This window comes from Aotus nancymaae, unplaced genomic scaffold, assembly GCF_030222135.1.
Source record: "Aotus nancymaae isolate 86718 unplaced genomic scaffold, 86718_ANA_hifiasm-v0.15.2.pri h1tg000003l, whole genome shotgun sequence".
NCBI lineage: Eukaryota > Metazoa > Chordata > Mammalia > Primates > Aotidae > Aotus > Aotus nancymaae.
This window is the reverse complement of record NW_026988414.1, coordinates 44446309-44464873: the sequence shown is the minus strand read 5'-3', so window position 1 is coordinate 44464873 and position 18565 is coordinate 44446309. Positions and strand designations below refer to the sequence as shown.

The 18565-nt window shown below is 36.8% G+C and overlaps 1 protein-coding gene across 4 annotated transcripts in view; it reads right to left on the bottom strand.

The window, feature by feature from the left end:
* C9orf72 (C9orf72-SMCR8 complex subunit) overlaps nucleotides 1–17622 on the bottom strand; it is a 29179-nt gene extending 11557 nt beyond the window's left edge. Inside the window, exons 1-8 of one of the 4 annotated variants that reach the window (XM_012454620.2) lie at nucleotides 17465–17622; nucleotides 10607–11094; nucleotides 9477–9536; nucleotides 6349–6444; nucleotides 5517–5581; nucleotides 3851–3923; nucleotides 2094–2210; nucleotides 187–422 (exon numbers count right to left, since the gene is read on the bottom strand). In XM_012454620.2, the coding sequence (XP_012310043.1) occupies nucleotides 187–422; nucleotides 2094–2210; nucleotides 3851–3923; nucleotides 5517–5581; nucleotides 6349–6444; nucleotides 9477–9536; nucleotides 10607–11050 (1091 nt within the window). In that variant the 5' untranslated portion in view covers nucleotides 11051–11094; nucleotides 17465–17622. Of the gene's footprint in view, nucleotides 1–186; nucleotides 423–2093; nucleotides 2211–3850; nucleotides 3924–5516; nucleotides 5582–6348; nucleotides 6445–9476; nucleotides 9537–10606; nucleotides 11095–12040; nucleotides 14670–14935; nucleotides 16776–17192; nucleotides 17245–17464 lie in introns of those variants that run through there. The other 3 variants (XM_012454619.2, XM_012454621.2, XM_012454622.3) reach the window with 3 other exon arrangements.
* Nucleotides 17623–18565: the final 943 nt, after the last annotated feature.

Below are 18565 nucleotides of genomic sequence, written 5' to 3'. Positions count from 1 at the left end.
AGTTGGGAGGCTGAGGCAGGAGAATTGCTTGAACCCAGGAGGTGGAGGTTGCAGTGAGCCAAGACTGTGCCACTACCCTCCAGCCTGGGAGATAGAGCAAGATTTCATCTCAAAAAAAAAAAAAAAAAAAAAAGACACAGTTTCATATTGCTTGACTACAGTACCAGCAGGCAGAGCATTACGTACAAATCAGGAGTAAAGCTTTCATCAGTGTAGATGATCGTATCCTGAGCCATGTCTTCTTCTGAAGTGGCTCTCCAGAAGGCTGTCAGCTCGGATCTCATGTATCTACGCTGATTATAAATATGTTCATGACAGGGTGGCATCTGCTTCACAGTATTGACATCCACATCTATGTGTGTGGTGGGATATGGAGCATACATAACTTGCCGGAAAGGCAGCACAAAGCTTCCAGTTGAATCCTGTCAAAATAAAAGGAAAATTTACTGTCTTATATGCCAAACGATATAAGTATTTTTTGGTTTTAAAAAATGGGCTTTGATTTAGTAAATTCATCTCTAAAACGTTATCCTAAGATACTACTCCTGAGTGTGTGCAAAGTTTTAGTGACAGGAGTGTTCACTATAGCATTGATCTTAATAGCAAAACATCAGAACAACCGAAGCACCCAAAAGAAGTGGTTAAATAAATAAAAATGGGTTTACTATTTAGCAGCTAAAGATGAAGTTGTTGTAGTTTGCGTTGATATTCAAAAAGGCTTAGAATCTGCTGTGAAAAAAACAGATTAGAACATGCAGAGACAATCCAGTGGGGTTGGGAGTCTTAAAGAAAATACATGCAAAAGGGATAAAAAGACTAGAAAGAGATATGCCAAATATTAATAGTGGTTATTCACTTGATTGTGAAATTACAAGTGTCTTTTAATTTCTTAGTTACTCTATACATTTTAAAAATCTCAATGAATATGTATTTTTATAAATAACAAATTTACTTCTTTCTTAATCTGTTGGTGTATGCAGTTACCATGTAATAACCTACTGTATATGAAGTACTGTGCTATATGCTATGCACAGAAGACAGAGGCTATTTCCATTTTTCACTCTTACAATGCTGTGATAATCATCTTTGTATAATGTCAAAGGTATATTCTGGAAAACTATATAATTTGTATTTGCATAGAGAACTATTAAATATTTTTTCATTAAATCATAGTTTTGAAATTTCCTCTGTGTATCTGGTAGAGGCCCCTTTCAGAGCTAAAATTATATAATTAAATGAGAGGGTGCTGAGGAAACAAAAGTATTAAGCACTTTATTATGTCTTTAACAGAAGTTCTAATTTACAGATCTATATAATTCAAATAGGAAATGTTTCCTTTAACTAGTTTCTATATTTAAATACTATCATTCTGAACTCATAGCAGCACATTATTGAAAATGCAAAAGCCTAACATAATTTTTATTTCTAACAATTTTTAAACTTTCTTCTTTCATTTTGCTGTGACTACATCTCAAGAAAGTAGTCACTATGAGACAATCACATAACCATTAGGAAAGCTATTTCTTCACGTCTTGGGACAATAATTGAAATGACAATAATGGATTCAACAAGGTGAACAACTTTCTTCCCCTTAAGTATTGTAAATAATTGCTAATTTACATTTCTGTTTTGTTCCTTGAGAAGTAGACTCAAATGAAAGAAAAATACAAGTTTTTTCTAATACATGTTACATATAGAAATATATACATTTTAGTACATATACATAGGAATTGCTTAAATCCTCTATGCTTCTTTAAGATGTTTTAATTTTTTTCAATACAATTCAAATGTGTTTAGTAAAAAAGAAATGATCTTATTTTAGATAATGCAACCCGATTCATACATGTGTTTTAAAAAAATCCTGAGGCTAGACATGTAGGTACAGGTAGTTTCCCACCTGGAAGTTTCCCATCAGGAAAACAAGGGTATTTTACGGTGTTTTACTGATGATGCTCAGAACTGTGTAAAGGAAGTCAGTCCCGTGGCATATCAATATGAGATACATGAAATACTAATATTTAAGATCTGTCTATAAAGAGTCTCAAAAATGATTTTAGAAAATTGGTTTCACTTGTGATAAGTAGAAACTATACCTTTAGTAGGCCTTGTACAAAGAGCCCTGACTCATATTTAAATGACGATTCTGCTTCACATAACCTGGAGCATTTTCTCTCTGCTGGAGTCAGAAAAAGGCATAATGTTCTGACTATCTATAAAAGAAAATATTTTAGCATTAAAATATGAAGTAAAAAGACCACTGATTTGCTTATGAAAGAAATCTGAATAGAAATTTTGTTATTATCAATAAAACATATCCTAAGAATTAAGCAATCCTTAGTCACCAGGAATCCATGGGATATAACAGCTGTTGCTTAAAATGGGGATTCTGTGAGCAAATATAGAAAATGCTTGGTAAATTTACTGTATGGCATCTCAAAACCTTTAACATTTGGTACATATTGTGACTCTTCAGGTGAATTATATAATACGCAGACTTTCTCAGACTTATTTGACCATGGAAACTTTATGGCTTCTGTTTAGTGGGTCTACGTGTGAAATTTTTTATAAGAAATATCAAAGAATGTCCAGATCCTCCAATAAAAAGAGAATTAATTATTGAATTTGATTTAAAATAAACAGGTCATTAGTTGGGGTTTAGAAATCTGATTCTAATAATATTTGACCTACAGCTCTATTAGGAAAAATAAAAAGGAATGTAACTATCTTGAAATTCAAACTATATCCAGAATTATTATGTTGAAGCAGTGGTTATCAACCTAGAGCAGTGGCAACTTCTTTCTCAAATTAAAAAAAGATAAAAGGGATGCCTTTTATCCCTTTTATCTTTGCCTCAAGAGGATGGAGGATGGGAAAAATGTTTAAAAAACCCAACCCCAACTATGGAGCCTTTCTTCTTCATAAAGCTGCTCAGTAGTCTCTCTGTGGAACCTAAGGCTTTGGAGGTCACAGATGGAAAGCCACCTGTTTGAGGTAACAGAAATAGTAAGAGCACTAGTCCCTAGATGCAATATAATGACAGAGGTATACTAAGCTCTCACAAATGGTTATATGAGAAATATAACTTTGATAAGTTAAGGTTCATATAAATACACAAAGTAGCTTAGTACAGAAAAAATAAATTATGAATACCTTTATAAAGTAAATAATCATTTCCAACGTATTTCCTACGTAAAGCTTTTTTTAAAAAATTAGGTTTCCTGAAATTGAAAGATATACGTACTTATCTCTGAACTCTTTCTAACTAATGGTCAGTGAAGAAAAGTGCAAAATCATTTAGTTTACTAGCTAATGCTTGGAAGTGTAACTGTTCATTAAGCCTTTATTAACTCAAGTAGCACTGAAGGAACGGGTCAGAAACACTACTGAATAAAGTATAATTGTCACTGACCACTTAATTCCAATAGCTACCTAAAAGGGATAGATTTAGAAGGAAGACCAAGACAATGAAATCAAGATGAATAAACATAACATTTCTTTGGAACTAGGACCAAAAGTACATGACTATCTTCAGATTTGTTAAAGATAACATTGGGAAATAGAAAAGTAATATTTTTAAAAATGTATGATTTTAATATATTCTCAAAACCATTTATACACAACGGACACTGGTATTTACAAGTTATCAAAATAAACTGATAAATAATTCCTATTCAAACAGTTTATTTCAAACTCACTGCTGCCACAAGGTGTCTCAGCAATTTGATGAGATTATACTGCCTCCTTATACTATTAGACCATTTTAATTGCAAACTACCATTTAAATGACAATCCATGACATATCATCAGTATTAAACAGTCAAATCATTTGCTAGATTATAAAATAAACTACCTTATTTACTTTCTCTGCATTGCTACCTACTACAACGGAACAGCCACAGGTTTGCAAGTGTGAGCTGATGGCACTGTAAGTTAAAGAAAACAGATTAAAAACATTGCTGGTAAAACAATTTAGCAAACTAAAAGCAAAAAAAAGTAACTCAGAATAGCTTTACATGATGAACACTGAAGCTATAAGCATAATGTTATCTTTTATTTGTATAGGATCTACATTTTCTAGACACCTTTCACAGTAATTTTCTTATTGAGTCTTAAAACAGCCCAATTAGTAAAATATCATTTAATTAATTTATTTATTTATTGAAATATCATAATTTTATAGCTGAAGAAATTGACATGTAGAGAGATGAAGTGATTTACTTAAAGTCAAGTGAGATTTAAAATGATGTATGAAAGGCTGACAGTGAACAGACACAGGACTAAAGTGCTTCTGATTCAAGCCATTAAGGTTCTTCGGTTAAACACATTCTGATACTCCATCATGAGCCTGAAGGAAAAGACTGTGGACATAAAAGTGAATACTTTATACTTTTACTTCTCTCTCCTTTTTTTTTTTTGAGAGGGAGTCTCACTCTGTCGACAAGGCTAGAGTGCAGTGGGGACGATCTCGGCTCACTGAAACATCTGCCTCCTGGGTCCAAGCAATTCTCGCCCTCAGCCTCTGGAGTAGCTGGGATTACAGGTGCCCACCACCATGCCTGGCTAAAATTTTTGTATTTTTAGTAGAGATGGAGGGGGTTTCACCACCTTGGCCGGGCTAGTTTTGAACTCCTGACCTCGTGATCCACCCGCTTCAGCCTCCCAAAGTGCTGGGATTACAGGCATGAGCCACTGCACCCGGCCTACTTCTCTTTTTTTAAAAGTAAAATTTAATGATAATCAGCAGTTGTAAAGAAACACTAAAGCAGAACGTGAGATAACACATGTAGAGCACTTAGTATAGGAACTAACATGTAGGCACACAACAAATAATTGGCTATTTCTGTTATCATTTTCCTTAGAAGAAATGTAAATAGAAAATGTTAGCTATTAGCTATTATTAAGTGTTTTTATGTTCCAGGCACTGTACTAAGTGCTTTATATTATTTATCTTACTCAATGCTTACAATAATGCTATACATTAGGTACTATTACTATTATTATTGCCATTTTACAGATGAGGAAATGGATGCATAGAGAATTCAGGTACCTTGCCCAGGGATACACAGTATTAACCCAAGCAGTCTGTTTTAAGAGCACAAACTCTTAAGTACTAAACACTGCTGGATGGAAAAAGATCAGTACCAATATGAATAATTTTTTTTCTAGGCCTAAATAACTCAAGTTCATTTACAGTACAACTTAATTTGAAAGGGTTCTTTTAGCTTTAGGGAGAAGTAAAACAAGAAACCGGAATCAAGCAAGAGGTCATGATTTCTTGTCTGGGAACTATGGAAACTCAGTTTCTTTAAACAGCAAATGGATAAACATCAAATATATTACAGAAATATAATGAGTGAAAAATAACACAAATTTAAGCAACAGTTCAAATATACAATGTTTTCCCTAGAATAATCTGAGTAGACAGTCTGTTATTTTCTTCCTTCCAAATCTAGTCATAGGTGAACATAATATTTATATCTGCTTCATCAAGCTTTTATGAAAAGAAAAATTCTTACTTGAGAAGAAAGCCTTCATGACAACTATCACCAATATCATCATCATTGAGTACCGTATCAGATATCTAAAATGCGCCAAAAAATAAAAAAAATTAGTCTGGCTATAACATAGTGTTGAAATAACACTTTTAATACACAGGTTTTCTGAAGTCTAGATTCAATATAACACACTGCCTTCATTTCTGAGACTCAAGACTCCCCATAAAACAATCTCTGTATACTACCATAAACTTTCAGAACAAATGTGAAAGCTGGTCAAGCAGGTTAAACAATTTTTACAAGAACAACTTCTTCTTCTGAGCTGTCAGAATCAGGAGACTAACCTAAATGACCAAATGAGGAAACAACAAGAACAGTTTCTTAAAGATCTCTCTTGATACTCATAGTGTGTAATTCAAAACATCCTCAACAAATGATTAAGGAAACAAAATTTGTGACTACAAGTAGACTTCCCTTAATGGCTACTACTTCTGCACACTGTTTGGTTTCAAAAGGTCCTGCCATTAAATAGCACTGCTTTATAAGAGCTGGGATCCTCCCACTTCTGGGAATTACAAAAGTAGTGAATAAATGAAATAAATTTAATTTTGTCATCACTGATCAAAGGGTTCTTTTAGCTTTAGTGAGAAAAAAATCAAGGATTTTGCCATAAAATCCAGGATTTTGTGTGTGCTTATTTGTTAAAAGTGGCTAATACAGCATGTGAATAGTAATGTATGACAAAATGCTTAGTATTAAAATTAGAATATTAATAATACACATAATAATAATATAACCTCCCCAAAACTGATAGAGGGCATAATAGCTCTCATTTAAAAATATAAAAACTTACATCTATTTCTTCAGGAACACTGTGTGATTTCATAGATGAAAGCAGTTCCATTACAGGAATCACTTCCCCAGTAAGCATTGGAATAATACTCTGGCCCTGGACAATAAAGTAACATGAATTGCAGAAAATCACATAATATGAGATAAGCTGGGCAATAACAAATAAAAATCAAACAATAACATTCTTTGATAAAAATACTTGTGCCAAACAAGTCTACTCCTTGTCTAAAGGATTTATACACAATCTAAAGCTCGCTTTTATTTATTTATTTTTTGAGATGGAGTTTTGCTTTTGTTGCCCAGGCTAGAGTGCAATGGTGCGATCTCAGTTCACTGCATCTTCCACCTCTTGGGTTCGAGTGATTCTCCTGTCTCAGCCTCCTAAGTAGTTGGAACTATAGGGGCCTGTCACCATGCCCGGGAAATTTTTGTATTTTTAGTAGAGACGGGGTTTTGCCATGTTGGCCAGCCCCATGTTGAACTCCTGACCTCAGGTGATCCACTCGCCTCAGCCTCCTAAAGTGCTGGGATTACAGGCGTGAGCCACTGCCCCTGGCCCGAAAGCTTACTTTTATTCCTTAGTGAGCATGGAATCATTGGTTTATCGTTTACTGTTATATGCAATAATTAAGTCACCATGCCACTTTTAGAAAAGATCTCCTTTAAAATTTATTTGAGATATATAAAAAATCTTGTTAAAGATCATCAATATATTTCATATTTAAAAACGAGGAAAACAAAGCACAAAAAGACTTTGAAATCCTTACCGAATAACTCAGTAGGAAAACTTGAATCAACACCCAAATGCAAATCAAAATCAGCACATATACTTTAAGAATCAATAAAACAAAAAAGTTCCCTTTAGAGCTATTTCAAGATACTACTACTACTTATTATATCTTGAAATTGTAATTTTGAAATGTGTAGTTTATAGAATCAAATTGAAAATTCAGTGTAACATGTCGCAAATGTAAAATGTTTCAAATATGGGTGGTCCCTCATTAATTCACTACCATCACCAATCTCACCAGTTTTGTGACCTACTTGGGTAAGTAAACTTTTTGAGATTTAAATGAAATTGTCAAATGTCTGTGAATTTTTAGCTAAACATATTTTTTTAATCATACATTACTAGTTGTTTGTCCTCATTTATTTTATGAAATGATTTTATTCAAAGTCTTCATATGCATCTTTAAGTTAGAATCTCTGTCAGACCCAGGGCCATTTTTTGAGAAACTTTAACCAGTTTTTCAGAGCCCTTTATTATTATTAACTTGCTTGAGAATTTAAATGTGATCCTACCTCTGTAAGCTTTATCCTAAGCCATATGTCCATCTGTATAACACTGAAAGTTTTATTTTTTAAAAAAATCATCCTTTAGTACTTTTCACAACTATTGTTTTTAGTTTTTAAAGTAATAATTATATGCCTTTTAGAATTACAATGAACACATTCAATCTAACAAGAATAATGACTGGATCCATGTTAAATTTCCTGCACTGTGAAGCAATTTTATCAAATGACAGCTGCAACTGAAGTTGTTTCAGACTAAAGCATCATCCCCAAACAGTATTGTTCAAAATAAAGTCAATGTGAGATTTGTAAGGACGTGAATCAAAAGATAAGGCCTTGTTTTCAGAAAGAATAATTTTGGGAAAATATTTCCTCTTAGGTTTAGACATACATAGTATTTCATTCACAGTATCTCAGACATTTATTATCATTGTAAGTTAATGGAGATCCTCACTGAAGCTCAACAACACCAAAAAAAAAAAAAAAAAAAAAATCCTATAGGGCTAAATACAGAAGAGGCTCTAAAAGAAAATCCCTCAAGTTTCTGTTCCTCCTTGTGCTTCTCAAACTTGAACTTCTCAGCAGTAGGATAATATTTTCAAGAAGAGCACTTAAAAGAGAGACCAAAATTCATTAACAGTGGTCAACTTATGGTTTCTGGTTTGAAAAGACAAAATTCCAGTAAAAGCAGAATTTTACTTGATTCTAAATTTCCTCATCTTGAGATAAGTCTACTTAATTACTCTGTAACTAGTGGGTTACAGGTGCTGAAAGTTACCCCATTCCTGGGGACCCTGATTACTGACAAGCAAATAAAGACTGGGATTCTTTGGTTAAAGGGAAATCTTTTCTTGTTAAATCAGACTTTTACACAGAATTACTGTCTCTGGACTGGAAAGCTATCTACAAAAGTACAAACACAACAATTTGGTAAAGGAGATCATTGTATAGGGTTCTGTATTATGTCCCTGTATTTTCACAAGTTTTTTTAAAAAATTACTTTTTTTAAGTATCATCTGTCTCAGTCATGCCAAAAGCCAGAGAAAGGCAAAACAGCCATGTTTAAAATACTGGAGTTTTGCAAGGAGCAATGAGGGTCACCCACAAGAGGAAATGGAAGTAAAAGTGAAGAACCCTTTCTTCACTGGAGATTCCCCTTCAGGAGAATTTCTCTGCTTTACACTGAAATAGTCTGCACCTAATTTCTGCAGGGGAAGCCACACCCTTGTAACCATGCCTCTCAAACTGTAGTGTCTGTTCCTCAGGGGCATTCAAAGCCAAGGGATAAACATGGCACCTTTTCCTAGAGGAGAGAGTAAGAAATACCATTGACAAATTTTTAATATTAAAATAGTTGCATCATGGAATAAAATGTAAATTGCATGAGTTTTAACGATACAACATAAGACTTAAAAGAAATATTGTGTGGACCTGGGCCTATGCCCCAGACAGATACCTTAGGGGTACATACGTTCTCTCTCTGTTATAGCTACTTCTATGGAAAAGTCTGAGAAGTAGTACCTTAAAGAACATGACAATTAAAAAAATTTTTACTATGAAGAAGTTATCCAAAATTTACTCTAGTACAAAAAGAAAAAAAAAGGGGAGCAAATATTAATTTGTAGATGTAATTACTATTTTCCTTTGTTTACTGATTTAACTCTTCAGGTCTAAGATATGGAAATCTTCCTCTAGTTTATTCTGCACAGCTCCATAAAAGTACCATTAAGACTTACTTGGTATGTCCCTCAGGCCTTCACAAATGTAGCCATTAACCTTATACAGATACAGGCAGAGAGAATAATGATATCTGACATTATGCAATCTGTACTTTACCTGATCTTCCATTCTCTCTGTGCCTTCTAAGATAATCTTCTGGACATTTTCTTGTCTTTCCTGAGTAAGAGAAAATTTATTTAAAAAAACAATTGACAACATTTTGGTACTTGCTTATTTTTCAATAGACATGTTCTTGTGTAGTAATTGAGTTCACAAGAAAAATACTTTTCTACTTTAGTGAAAAAATGAGGGCAGAGGCAGGAAATTAACCCAACAAATGCATGTTCTCATAAACAACACAAAATAAAATCAAAACACCCTTTATTCTGCAGTGAAAAAGCAGTTAACTTCACAGAAAAGTCCATGTAACATCTGCATGGTTTCAAAAAGGAAAAGAATGACTTCCACTTTTCAAATTAAACATTATGATGTTGTTTAAAAGATTCTCCTGATTTTAAAGAGTTTCATAATGTGAGAAAAAAGGAAGTAAGCCTGCAAATATAGTAAAAAATTATTCTTTTAAAAGATATTCTTTTTCGTTACTATTGGGTAAAAGCCTTTTAAAATTGGTAACGCTTAATGGACTTGCAGGTTATTACCAAACTGGAACACAGGAAGGAGAATTCAAGATGTTCTTTAGATACACCAAAACTATACTGAAATGTAAATATCACTACAGGATTTAGAGGAAAACAACTTCTGTAAAATTAAACAGAAATCTCTTGGGAACCATTCTGTCCAACCTCCTCATTTTATGAACTTGGGAACCTGGCAGAGAGGTTAAAGGGACCAAAGGCTACATGATCAATAGTTTATGAAACTATGATTCTGAACTGTTATACTTACAGATAGTAGTAAGTGAAACACAGGATTGTGCAACGAAAGGAAAACAAAAGTTATTAAAGTCAAAGGCTCCTAAGAAGAATCCAGGATCTAAAAGTTTATTTGTCTAAGCTTTAGTTTTTCATCTGTAATGTGGAGCTACCATCTCCTGCCTTCCACAGTTAATACGAAGATGATAGACATCAAACCAGATCTAGCTGTATCTAATAGGGTAAATGCAAAATAAATAACATCTATTGTTTTATGCTCATTGCATATGATTAAAAAAATAAGATTTATATGTATCAGAAAATAAGTTTTCAACAGATAGGTTAACATGATTAATAAGCTGAAAAATCACTTACCTTATGCATCCATATTCTTCCTTTCCGGATTATATGTGTTAATCTATCAACACACACTCTATGAAGTGGGAGGTAGAAACTAAGTTCTGTCTGTGGAAGTATAATTGATAGTCCATATGTGCTGCGATCCCCATTCCAGTTTCCATCAAAGATTAATGAAACAATAATCACTCCCTTTTCAGACAAGACAAAAAACTTCACATCTATAGCACCACTCTCTGCATTTCGAAGGATTTCTCCATTTAGAGTGTGGTTGGCAAGAAAAGTTATTTCTCCATCACTGAGAAGTATCTGTTCTGTCTTTGGAGCCCAAATGTGCCTTACTCTAGGACCAAGAATATTGTCCCAGTAAGCAAAAGTAGCTGCTAACAAAGGTGATTCACCACTTAAAGCAATCTCTGTCTTGGCAACAGCTGGAGATGGTGGTGGGCAAAGAGTGGACATCACTGCATTCCAACTGTCACATTATCCAAATGCTCCACAGATATCTAAACAATGACATATAAAACCAATGATTAGGTTCAGCAATTTAAAGATAGCCATCAAAACCCCAAACGATTTAGACATAGATGGCTTGTCCTCTTAAGTCAGAGACTCAGAAGCCTGTTGTGTCCTATCAGGATAAAGACATTCAACTAGCACAGTAGGTGCACATTAAATGTTTGTTGATATGATCATATTATGAGACATAGTAACTTGTTACGTATATCCAGGGCATACATTTAGAAGTTCAAATAACAAAAAAAGGGCTTCTTTACACTGATATTAAATGTTACATTGTTACATACTGAAGTTCATAGAAGACCCTCACTATTCCCAAATATCCAGTCAATATACAATTCTAGTATGATTGGATATTTGGCCCTTAACCCACAGCAGCTAAAAAGGAGAAAAACAGGAAGGGAAAGGCTCAGCTACAGCTCAAGCTACAACTTGTGGGTTGAATTGTGTCCCCAAAAAAGGTATGCTCAATTCCTAACCCTTGGTGTATGTGAACGTGATCTTACTTAGAAATAGGTGTAATCATGTTAAAATGGGGTCACACTGGATTAGAGTGGGCCCTAATCCAGTAACTGCTGTGTTTATATGGAGACACAGACACAAAGAGTAGACAGCCATGTGAAGACAAAGACTGATACTGGATTGCTGCAACTACAAGGCAAGAAAGGAACGCTCAGGATTGCTGGTAACCACCAGAAGCCAGGAAGAGGCAAGAAGAGAGTCTTCTTTCAAGTCTTTTAAAGATCATGCCCCTGTCAACACTTTGATTTCGGACTTCTAGCTTCTAGAATTGTGAGAGAACAAAGTGCTGTTGTTTAAAGCCGCTCAGTTTGTAGTGCTTTGTTACAGTAATCCTAGAAAAGTAATACAACACCTAATAACAGACATACTTTAAAGCTGCTAAAAGGTTTAAAAAAATAAAGATTGCAATACCACAAGTCTGGATCCATAACAAAAAAGGAGCAAACAGTCCTGTTATCTTCAGTGAACTCTCTGGGTATGCGAATACTAAAGCCAGATCCTGGTGTTTAAAATGACATTGAACTATCAAGACAAAGATAAATACATTTAATATGCTAGTCAAGAAACCAGTACAGCACTTTATCATTGCAAATAGAGTTCTATACTAAATGGCTGGAATTAAAAAGCTTTAGTTATTTAGGTAAAGAACCAAAGGGCTAAACAGGGCCTGTTCAAGCCTTTCAATTTAATGAGAAAACAAACACGATGAGAATAGCGTAAAAGCTCACAGTCAAGACAGAACCTAGGGCTCTTGGTTCCCATGCTCAACTTGTACATCTTAATCCACACAAACATATCACTTTAAAAAGGTATATCCTATGTGATACTAATGTAAAATAAATCATTCTTGCAAATACAGTTACGTGCCATGCAATGTTTCAGTCACTGGTAGACTGCATATGTGATGGTGGTTCCATTAGATTACAATGGACCTGAAAATATGCTATTGCCTTAGTGACACTGTAACCATCATAAGGTCTTAGTATAATTTTGCAAGTCATTGAAAGTATAGCACATACTACAGTATATAACACTTGATACTAAACTATCATGTTGCTGGTTTATGTATTCACTATACCTTTGTTATTTTAGAGTGCACTCCTTTTTTTTTTGTTAACTATAAAACAGCTTCAGGCAGGTCCTTCAGGAGGTATTCAACAGAAAGCACTGTTATCATAGGAGGTGACAGCTACACGTGTGTTATTGCCTCTAAAAACCTTTCAGTGGGACGAGATGTGGAGGTGGAAGGCAGTGAGGTGGAAGGGAGTGATACTGATAATCCTAATCCTGTCTATGCCTAGATGAAAGTGTGTGTGCCTTAGTTTTTAACAAAAATGACTAACAAGTAAAAAAAACAAAAACAGAGAAAAGCTTCCAGAATAAGGATATTAAGAAAAAATATTTTTGTACAGCTGTACAATGTGGTTGTTTCAAGTTGTTATTTTAAAAGTTAAAAAAATTAAGAAGTTTATAAAGTTATAGTAAACTCATGTTAGTTTTTTATTTAAAAAAGAAAAACCGTTAAGATAAATTTGGGGTAGCTTACGTGTACTGTGTTTATAAAGTCTACAGTGGTGTACAGTAATGTTCAAGGCCTTCACATTCACTCACCACTCACTCACTGACTCACCCAGAGCAACTTCTAGTCCTGCAAGCTCTATTCATGGTAAGTGGCCTACACAGGTACACTATTATCTTTTATACCATATTTTTACTCTACCTTTCCTATGTTTGGATATATTTAGATAAATACTTACCACTGTGTTACAACTGTCTACAGTATTCAGTACAGTAACAGCTGTACGGTTTGTAGCCAAGGAGCATACCATATAGCCTAGGTATGTAAAGGCTATAATATCTAGGTTTGTGTAAGTACACTCTATGATGTTTGCATAATGACAAAATAGATGTTTGCATAATGACAAAGTAGCCTAATGATGCATTCCTAAAGAATGTGTGACTGTACTATAATTGAAGACTTGTTATCCAAGACTGAAAGTAAAAAAAAAAAATTATAATTTCATTTAAGCAGGTCTAAAACTGTGAAATCTATTTATCATAATAGCAACAGAAAGCAGCCAATTGGCAAACTATGATATACTTATCTTTGCCATATGATTGCTTTGGGAGCTAATATTTGATCTGTAAATGTATGACAAAGTAAACAATTTTACTTAAAGAATTTTATCCACATCTTGTCAAGAGAGTTGAGAGTCTGATTAAAAGCAGTGACTTCTATTTATAGAGCATTAGATGAGTGCTTTTATCATATTATAAGTAGGCATACAGAGCCTGGCAAAACAGTTAACTGTAAGTATGTGCAGAAATGGTTGAACACAAAGACAGTGTTAACATGTGTATTTTTAATTTCAAAAATTCATTCAGGTAATACTTTTAGGTATATCAATTTAATAGTCATAAGAGACAACACACTGGATATAGGCTGTATAGCTTGTTTAAAATATCCACGGTTTTTAATACAATTTAAGCAGTCAGTTTACAACGATCAAATATAGGAATGTAATCTGAATCGAAATGATAGTGACACTACTGCTGTCATAACTAACAACAGCAAACTGGAGACCAAAATAACGAATTAACATACAACCATAAAATTATATTGTAAACATATTTTTCTTTCATTCTTTTAGAATAAAAAGGTGAATAATCATAAAGGCAATATTACAACTCTAATATTTCATCATCAAACTGAAAATAAAAGTATTTCCTAAAACAGAACTGAGCCCTAGAGCAAGATCTGACTGAATTAGAGGGAAACTTTTTACCATGTTGTAAAAATTGAACTGTTATAGACTGCTAGCTAGCGGGTGGATCACCTGAGTTCAGGAGTTCGACACCAGCCTGACCAACACCGTGAAACCCTGTCTCTACTAAAAATACAAAAAAATCAGCCATGTGTGGTGGAGGGTGCCTGTAATCCTAGCTACTCAGGAGGCTGAGGCAGGAGAATTGCTTGAACCTGGGTGGCAAATGTTACAGTGAGCTGACAGCACCACTGCACTCTAGCCTGGGCGACAGAGCGAGACTGTCTCAAAAAAAAAAAAAGAAAAGAAAAGCAAAGAAAATGAAGGACAAAGATCATACTGAATTATTTAGCTTTAAATCCTATCAAAAGAAACAGCCTGAGAAATGAAATGTCACAGAGAAGTATAATTAGGACAGCTGTAAAATTATTTTACTAACACTTGAGGTCATCGTCTTTGGTGAGAAAAATCCATACATACAAATGCAGATGAAAAAAATCAGCTCAAAACCAATAGTTGTTTATGTACCTATCTTACGTACATGTAGTGCTGGCTACTCCAGAGAGTTACCAAACATTAGCCACAGAGTGTTTTGAGGGAAGCCAAGATTCAAATTGAGTGAGACGGTGGCTTGCCACTCCTGTAAACAAAACACAGGGTTCATGAGAGGTTTCCTAATACACTTTCTGAAAATAATCCCATATATGCAGACATAACTACAGTAATTATCATCTGTTAAAACTGTTAGTAGAGTGCTAAGTTTGAGGTTTTGCTTTTTCTTTAAACATTTGTTAAAAATCGGCCATCTCTTCCCTGATTGGTATTTAAAAAGTTGGTTGGTCCATCGCTATTTTAAGTCAAAATTCTACCATAATAAGGCCCTCACTTCTTGTTTTTTAGAGACAAGGTCTCCAAGTTGGAGTGTCATCCAGGCAGGATCATAGCTCCCTGTAACTTCAAACTCCTGGGCTCAAATGCTCCTCCTGCCTCAGCCTCCCAAGTAGCTAAGACTACAGGTCTTAGTTTTTATTTTTAATTTTTTGTACAGACATGGTCTACGTTGCCCAGGTTGGGCTTGAACTCCTGGCTTCAAGTGATCCTCTTGCCTCCACCTAACAAAGCTCTGGCATTACAGGTGTAAGGCACCTTCTCCAGCCTGGCTCTCAATACTCGTAGCCATGCTGTGTATTTTCTCCCACCGCAAAGTGAAGCAGGATCCTATACCGATCCACTTTCCCCAACAGGAGCCGCCCAGGACCACTGTAAGGACAGTGAACTGCTTATAGCACTAAAAAGTTCACAACACTTTCTAAATCTTCAACATCAGGAAAGACTCAGAAAGATATAATTATCTTGCCATTTCTCACAGATTCAAGTTTCTCAGCCAATAGGCTAAATCTAGTCCTCCTAGGAACGACCTAATTAATGTAGAATAGAATCCAAAGGCAGACTTGAAAAACACAAGTCGTCTTTGGTTTACTTTAACTTCTTTCTCTGAAACCAAATTTTGGAGTGCCAACATAGCCAAACAGAATAAACAACTTCATAAGTTGCTTGTAATTGTTTCCTGGAGCAGATAAATGCTGGCTTAGCGAACAATCTGGAATGTGGTCAGTAATTTCTCTCGTTTTTGTTTCAGATATACTGTCAGTGTGAGGCAGTTTCCAACTGATACAGCGTTTTCCTAAAGTGACAGGGTTTGGCAGAGGTGGTGATAATAGTGCCTGCGTCAACTGCATTTCAAGTATTCTGACTCCAGGTTATTAATATCCCCATAATGATAGTCTTGCTTCTGTGATATTCACGGATTATGTTAAAAGTTTCCCAAAGTCTGAGCAAAATCATACCTAACAGTATCTTTTTTTTTTATCCTTTGTACAAAGTAGAAGAAATGCCAGAAGACTGTCTACCCTCGCTGTAAACAACTGGTGGTGCATGGGAACAGTTTGCATAGCAATTTACCAACCGCCACAACCAGGCTAGTACTCTACCAGAGCCTAACAAACTCGCTTGCATCTGAAAGGGACCTCCCTCCTGTTTCCGAGTACAAAGCCTCGTGGAGTTCATCGTGGCCAGACAGACCCAGTGAAGACAGAGAAATGCAATCTGTGCACTTCTGTCTGCAACTGATTACTATCAGTCAAGTGATGCCCAAGTCACAATGGTCACTTCCCTTAAGCAAGTCTGTTGTCATCTCCGAGCTGTGAAGCAACCAGGTCATCTCCCACAGAATCAGAGCACACTGACTGGCACTGCTGTCCTCACATGCAAGTCATCAGCACTCCTTAGAAGCTTGGGCTGAAATTCTGCAGGCGTGGCCACACCCTCATTGCACCCCGCAAGATTTCCTCGCCGGCAGGGACCGTCTCGGGTTCCTAGCGAACCCCGACTTCGTCCGCAGGAGCCGCGCGCCGCCCGCCCTCTGGCCTTCCCCCGGGCGAGGCCTTTCAGTGCCCGAGGCTCCTTTCTCTCAAGCCCGCAGCGGCAGCGCTCCCGGGGGGTCCCCGCAGGATCCCGGGGAAGGAGACAGCTCCGGCACTGCGCGCGGGGAAAACGAGGAAGAGGCCAGATCCCCAACCCTTGTCCCTGCGCCGCCGCGGCCGGGAAGCCCGGGGCCCGGATGCAGACAATTCCACCAGTCGCTAGGGAGGAAAGCCCGAAACCCGGCTTTGGTTAGAGAATTTAGGGGGAAAGTAAAAACGTATGGAGCTCTCAGGAGAGCCCCCGCGGCTACCCGCGCCTCTTCCCGCAGCCGGCCCCCAAACAGCCACCCGCCAGGACGCCGCCTCCTCACTCACCCACTCGCCACCACCTGCGCCTCGGCTGCCGCGGGCGCAAGCACCGCAACCGCAGCCCCGCCCCCGCCCCCGGCCCGGCCCCGCCCTGACCACGCCCCGCTCCCGGCGCCTTGCGCGCGTCTCCAGAACTTCCGAGCTCGCTTCACGCTACGGTTGTTTCCCTCCTTGTTTTCTAACGGTTAATCTTTATCAGATCTTTTCTTGTTCACCCTCAGTGAGTACTGTGAGAGCAAGCAGAGGGGAAAGAAGGTGGGAAAAACAGAAACACACACCTCCTAAACCGACACCTGCTTTAGCTAGACCCCGCCCCCACGACTGATGAAACTGGGCAGCAGGGACGGCTGACGCACTAAGCGTCATCTTTAACGTGGGCGGAACTTGTCGCTGTTTGACGCACCTCTCTTTCCTAGCGGGACACCGTAGGTTACGTCTGACTGTTTTCCTTATGCGATGACGTTGACGCAGGAGGCTCGCGAAAGCGGGCGGGGCATCTTGCCGGGTTCTTTTATCTGAAGACGCGCTCTGGGGGCGCGTGGGCGCAATAGCTTGTGCGAACCTTAATCGGAGAGCTTCCTGGGTCCAGAGAAAGTGAAGCCGATTTCGTGGTTTCGAATGGTTTTGTTTGTGTTTGGCAGTTATGGGTGCTCAACAAATATTTGGTGGATGAAATTTTGTTAGACACTGTTAAGTACATTCAAAACTCCACTGCAAACCCTGGTAGGGGACCGTTCGGGCACTGCGGGCGGGAATCCGCCCCTCCCCACCGCAGTTTTTCCTTTACATTTAAGAATTCTCTCAAGCATGATTTTCGCACTGGGGAGTGTAAATTTTGCTAGTTGTTGTTGCAATATGTGGATGAGTTTTTTTTTTTTTAATTGAAAAATGTGCTTTACCTTTCTGCTTGAATGTGTGAAAAAGTTCTGAAACCTTGCGACTTTTGGTCTGCAGGTGTATAGATTCCACTTACTCACTACAGATGAGTGGCATTTATACCACTCTGTTTGATATGTAAAACAAAGGTTTTTTAAACCTTGTGCCTTTTGGTCTGCAAGTGTGTAGATTACACTTACTATAGATGAGTAGCATTTAGCCTTTCTCATCACTAAAAATCATACAGAACGTTTTAATCATTCACCGAGGAAGAAAGGGAGGAATAAATATACAAACTGATTCTCGACGTCTACATCTTTTGCAGAAACAGACCTTTTTCCTACTGTTCTATGCTTTATGAAAGTTGATTGTACAAATTGGGTCATTCTTTCTATACCCAACTAAAACAGTGGGGGTAGAGGGTAGAAAAGCACTCAGGACAAGTGACATTGCTCCTGCAATATTATTCTCTCCAGTCCAGCTGCTGAAACTGCCAGTTGTGA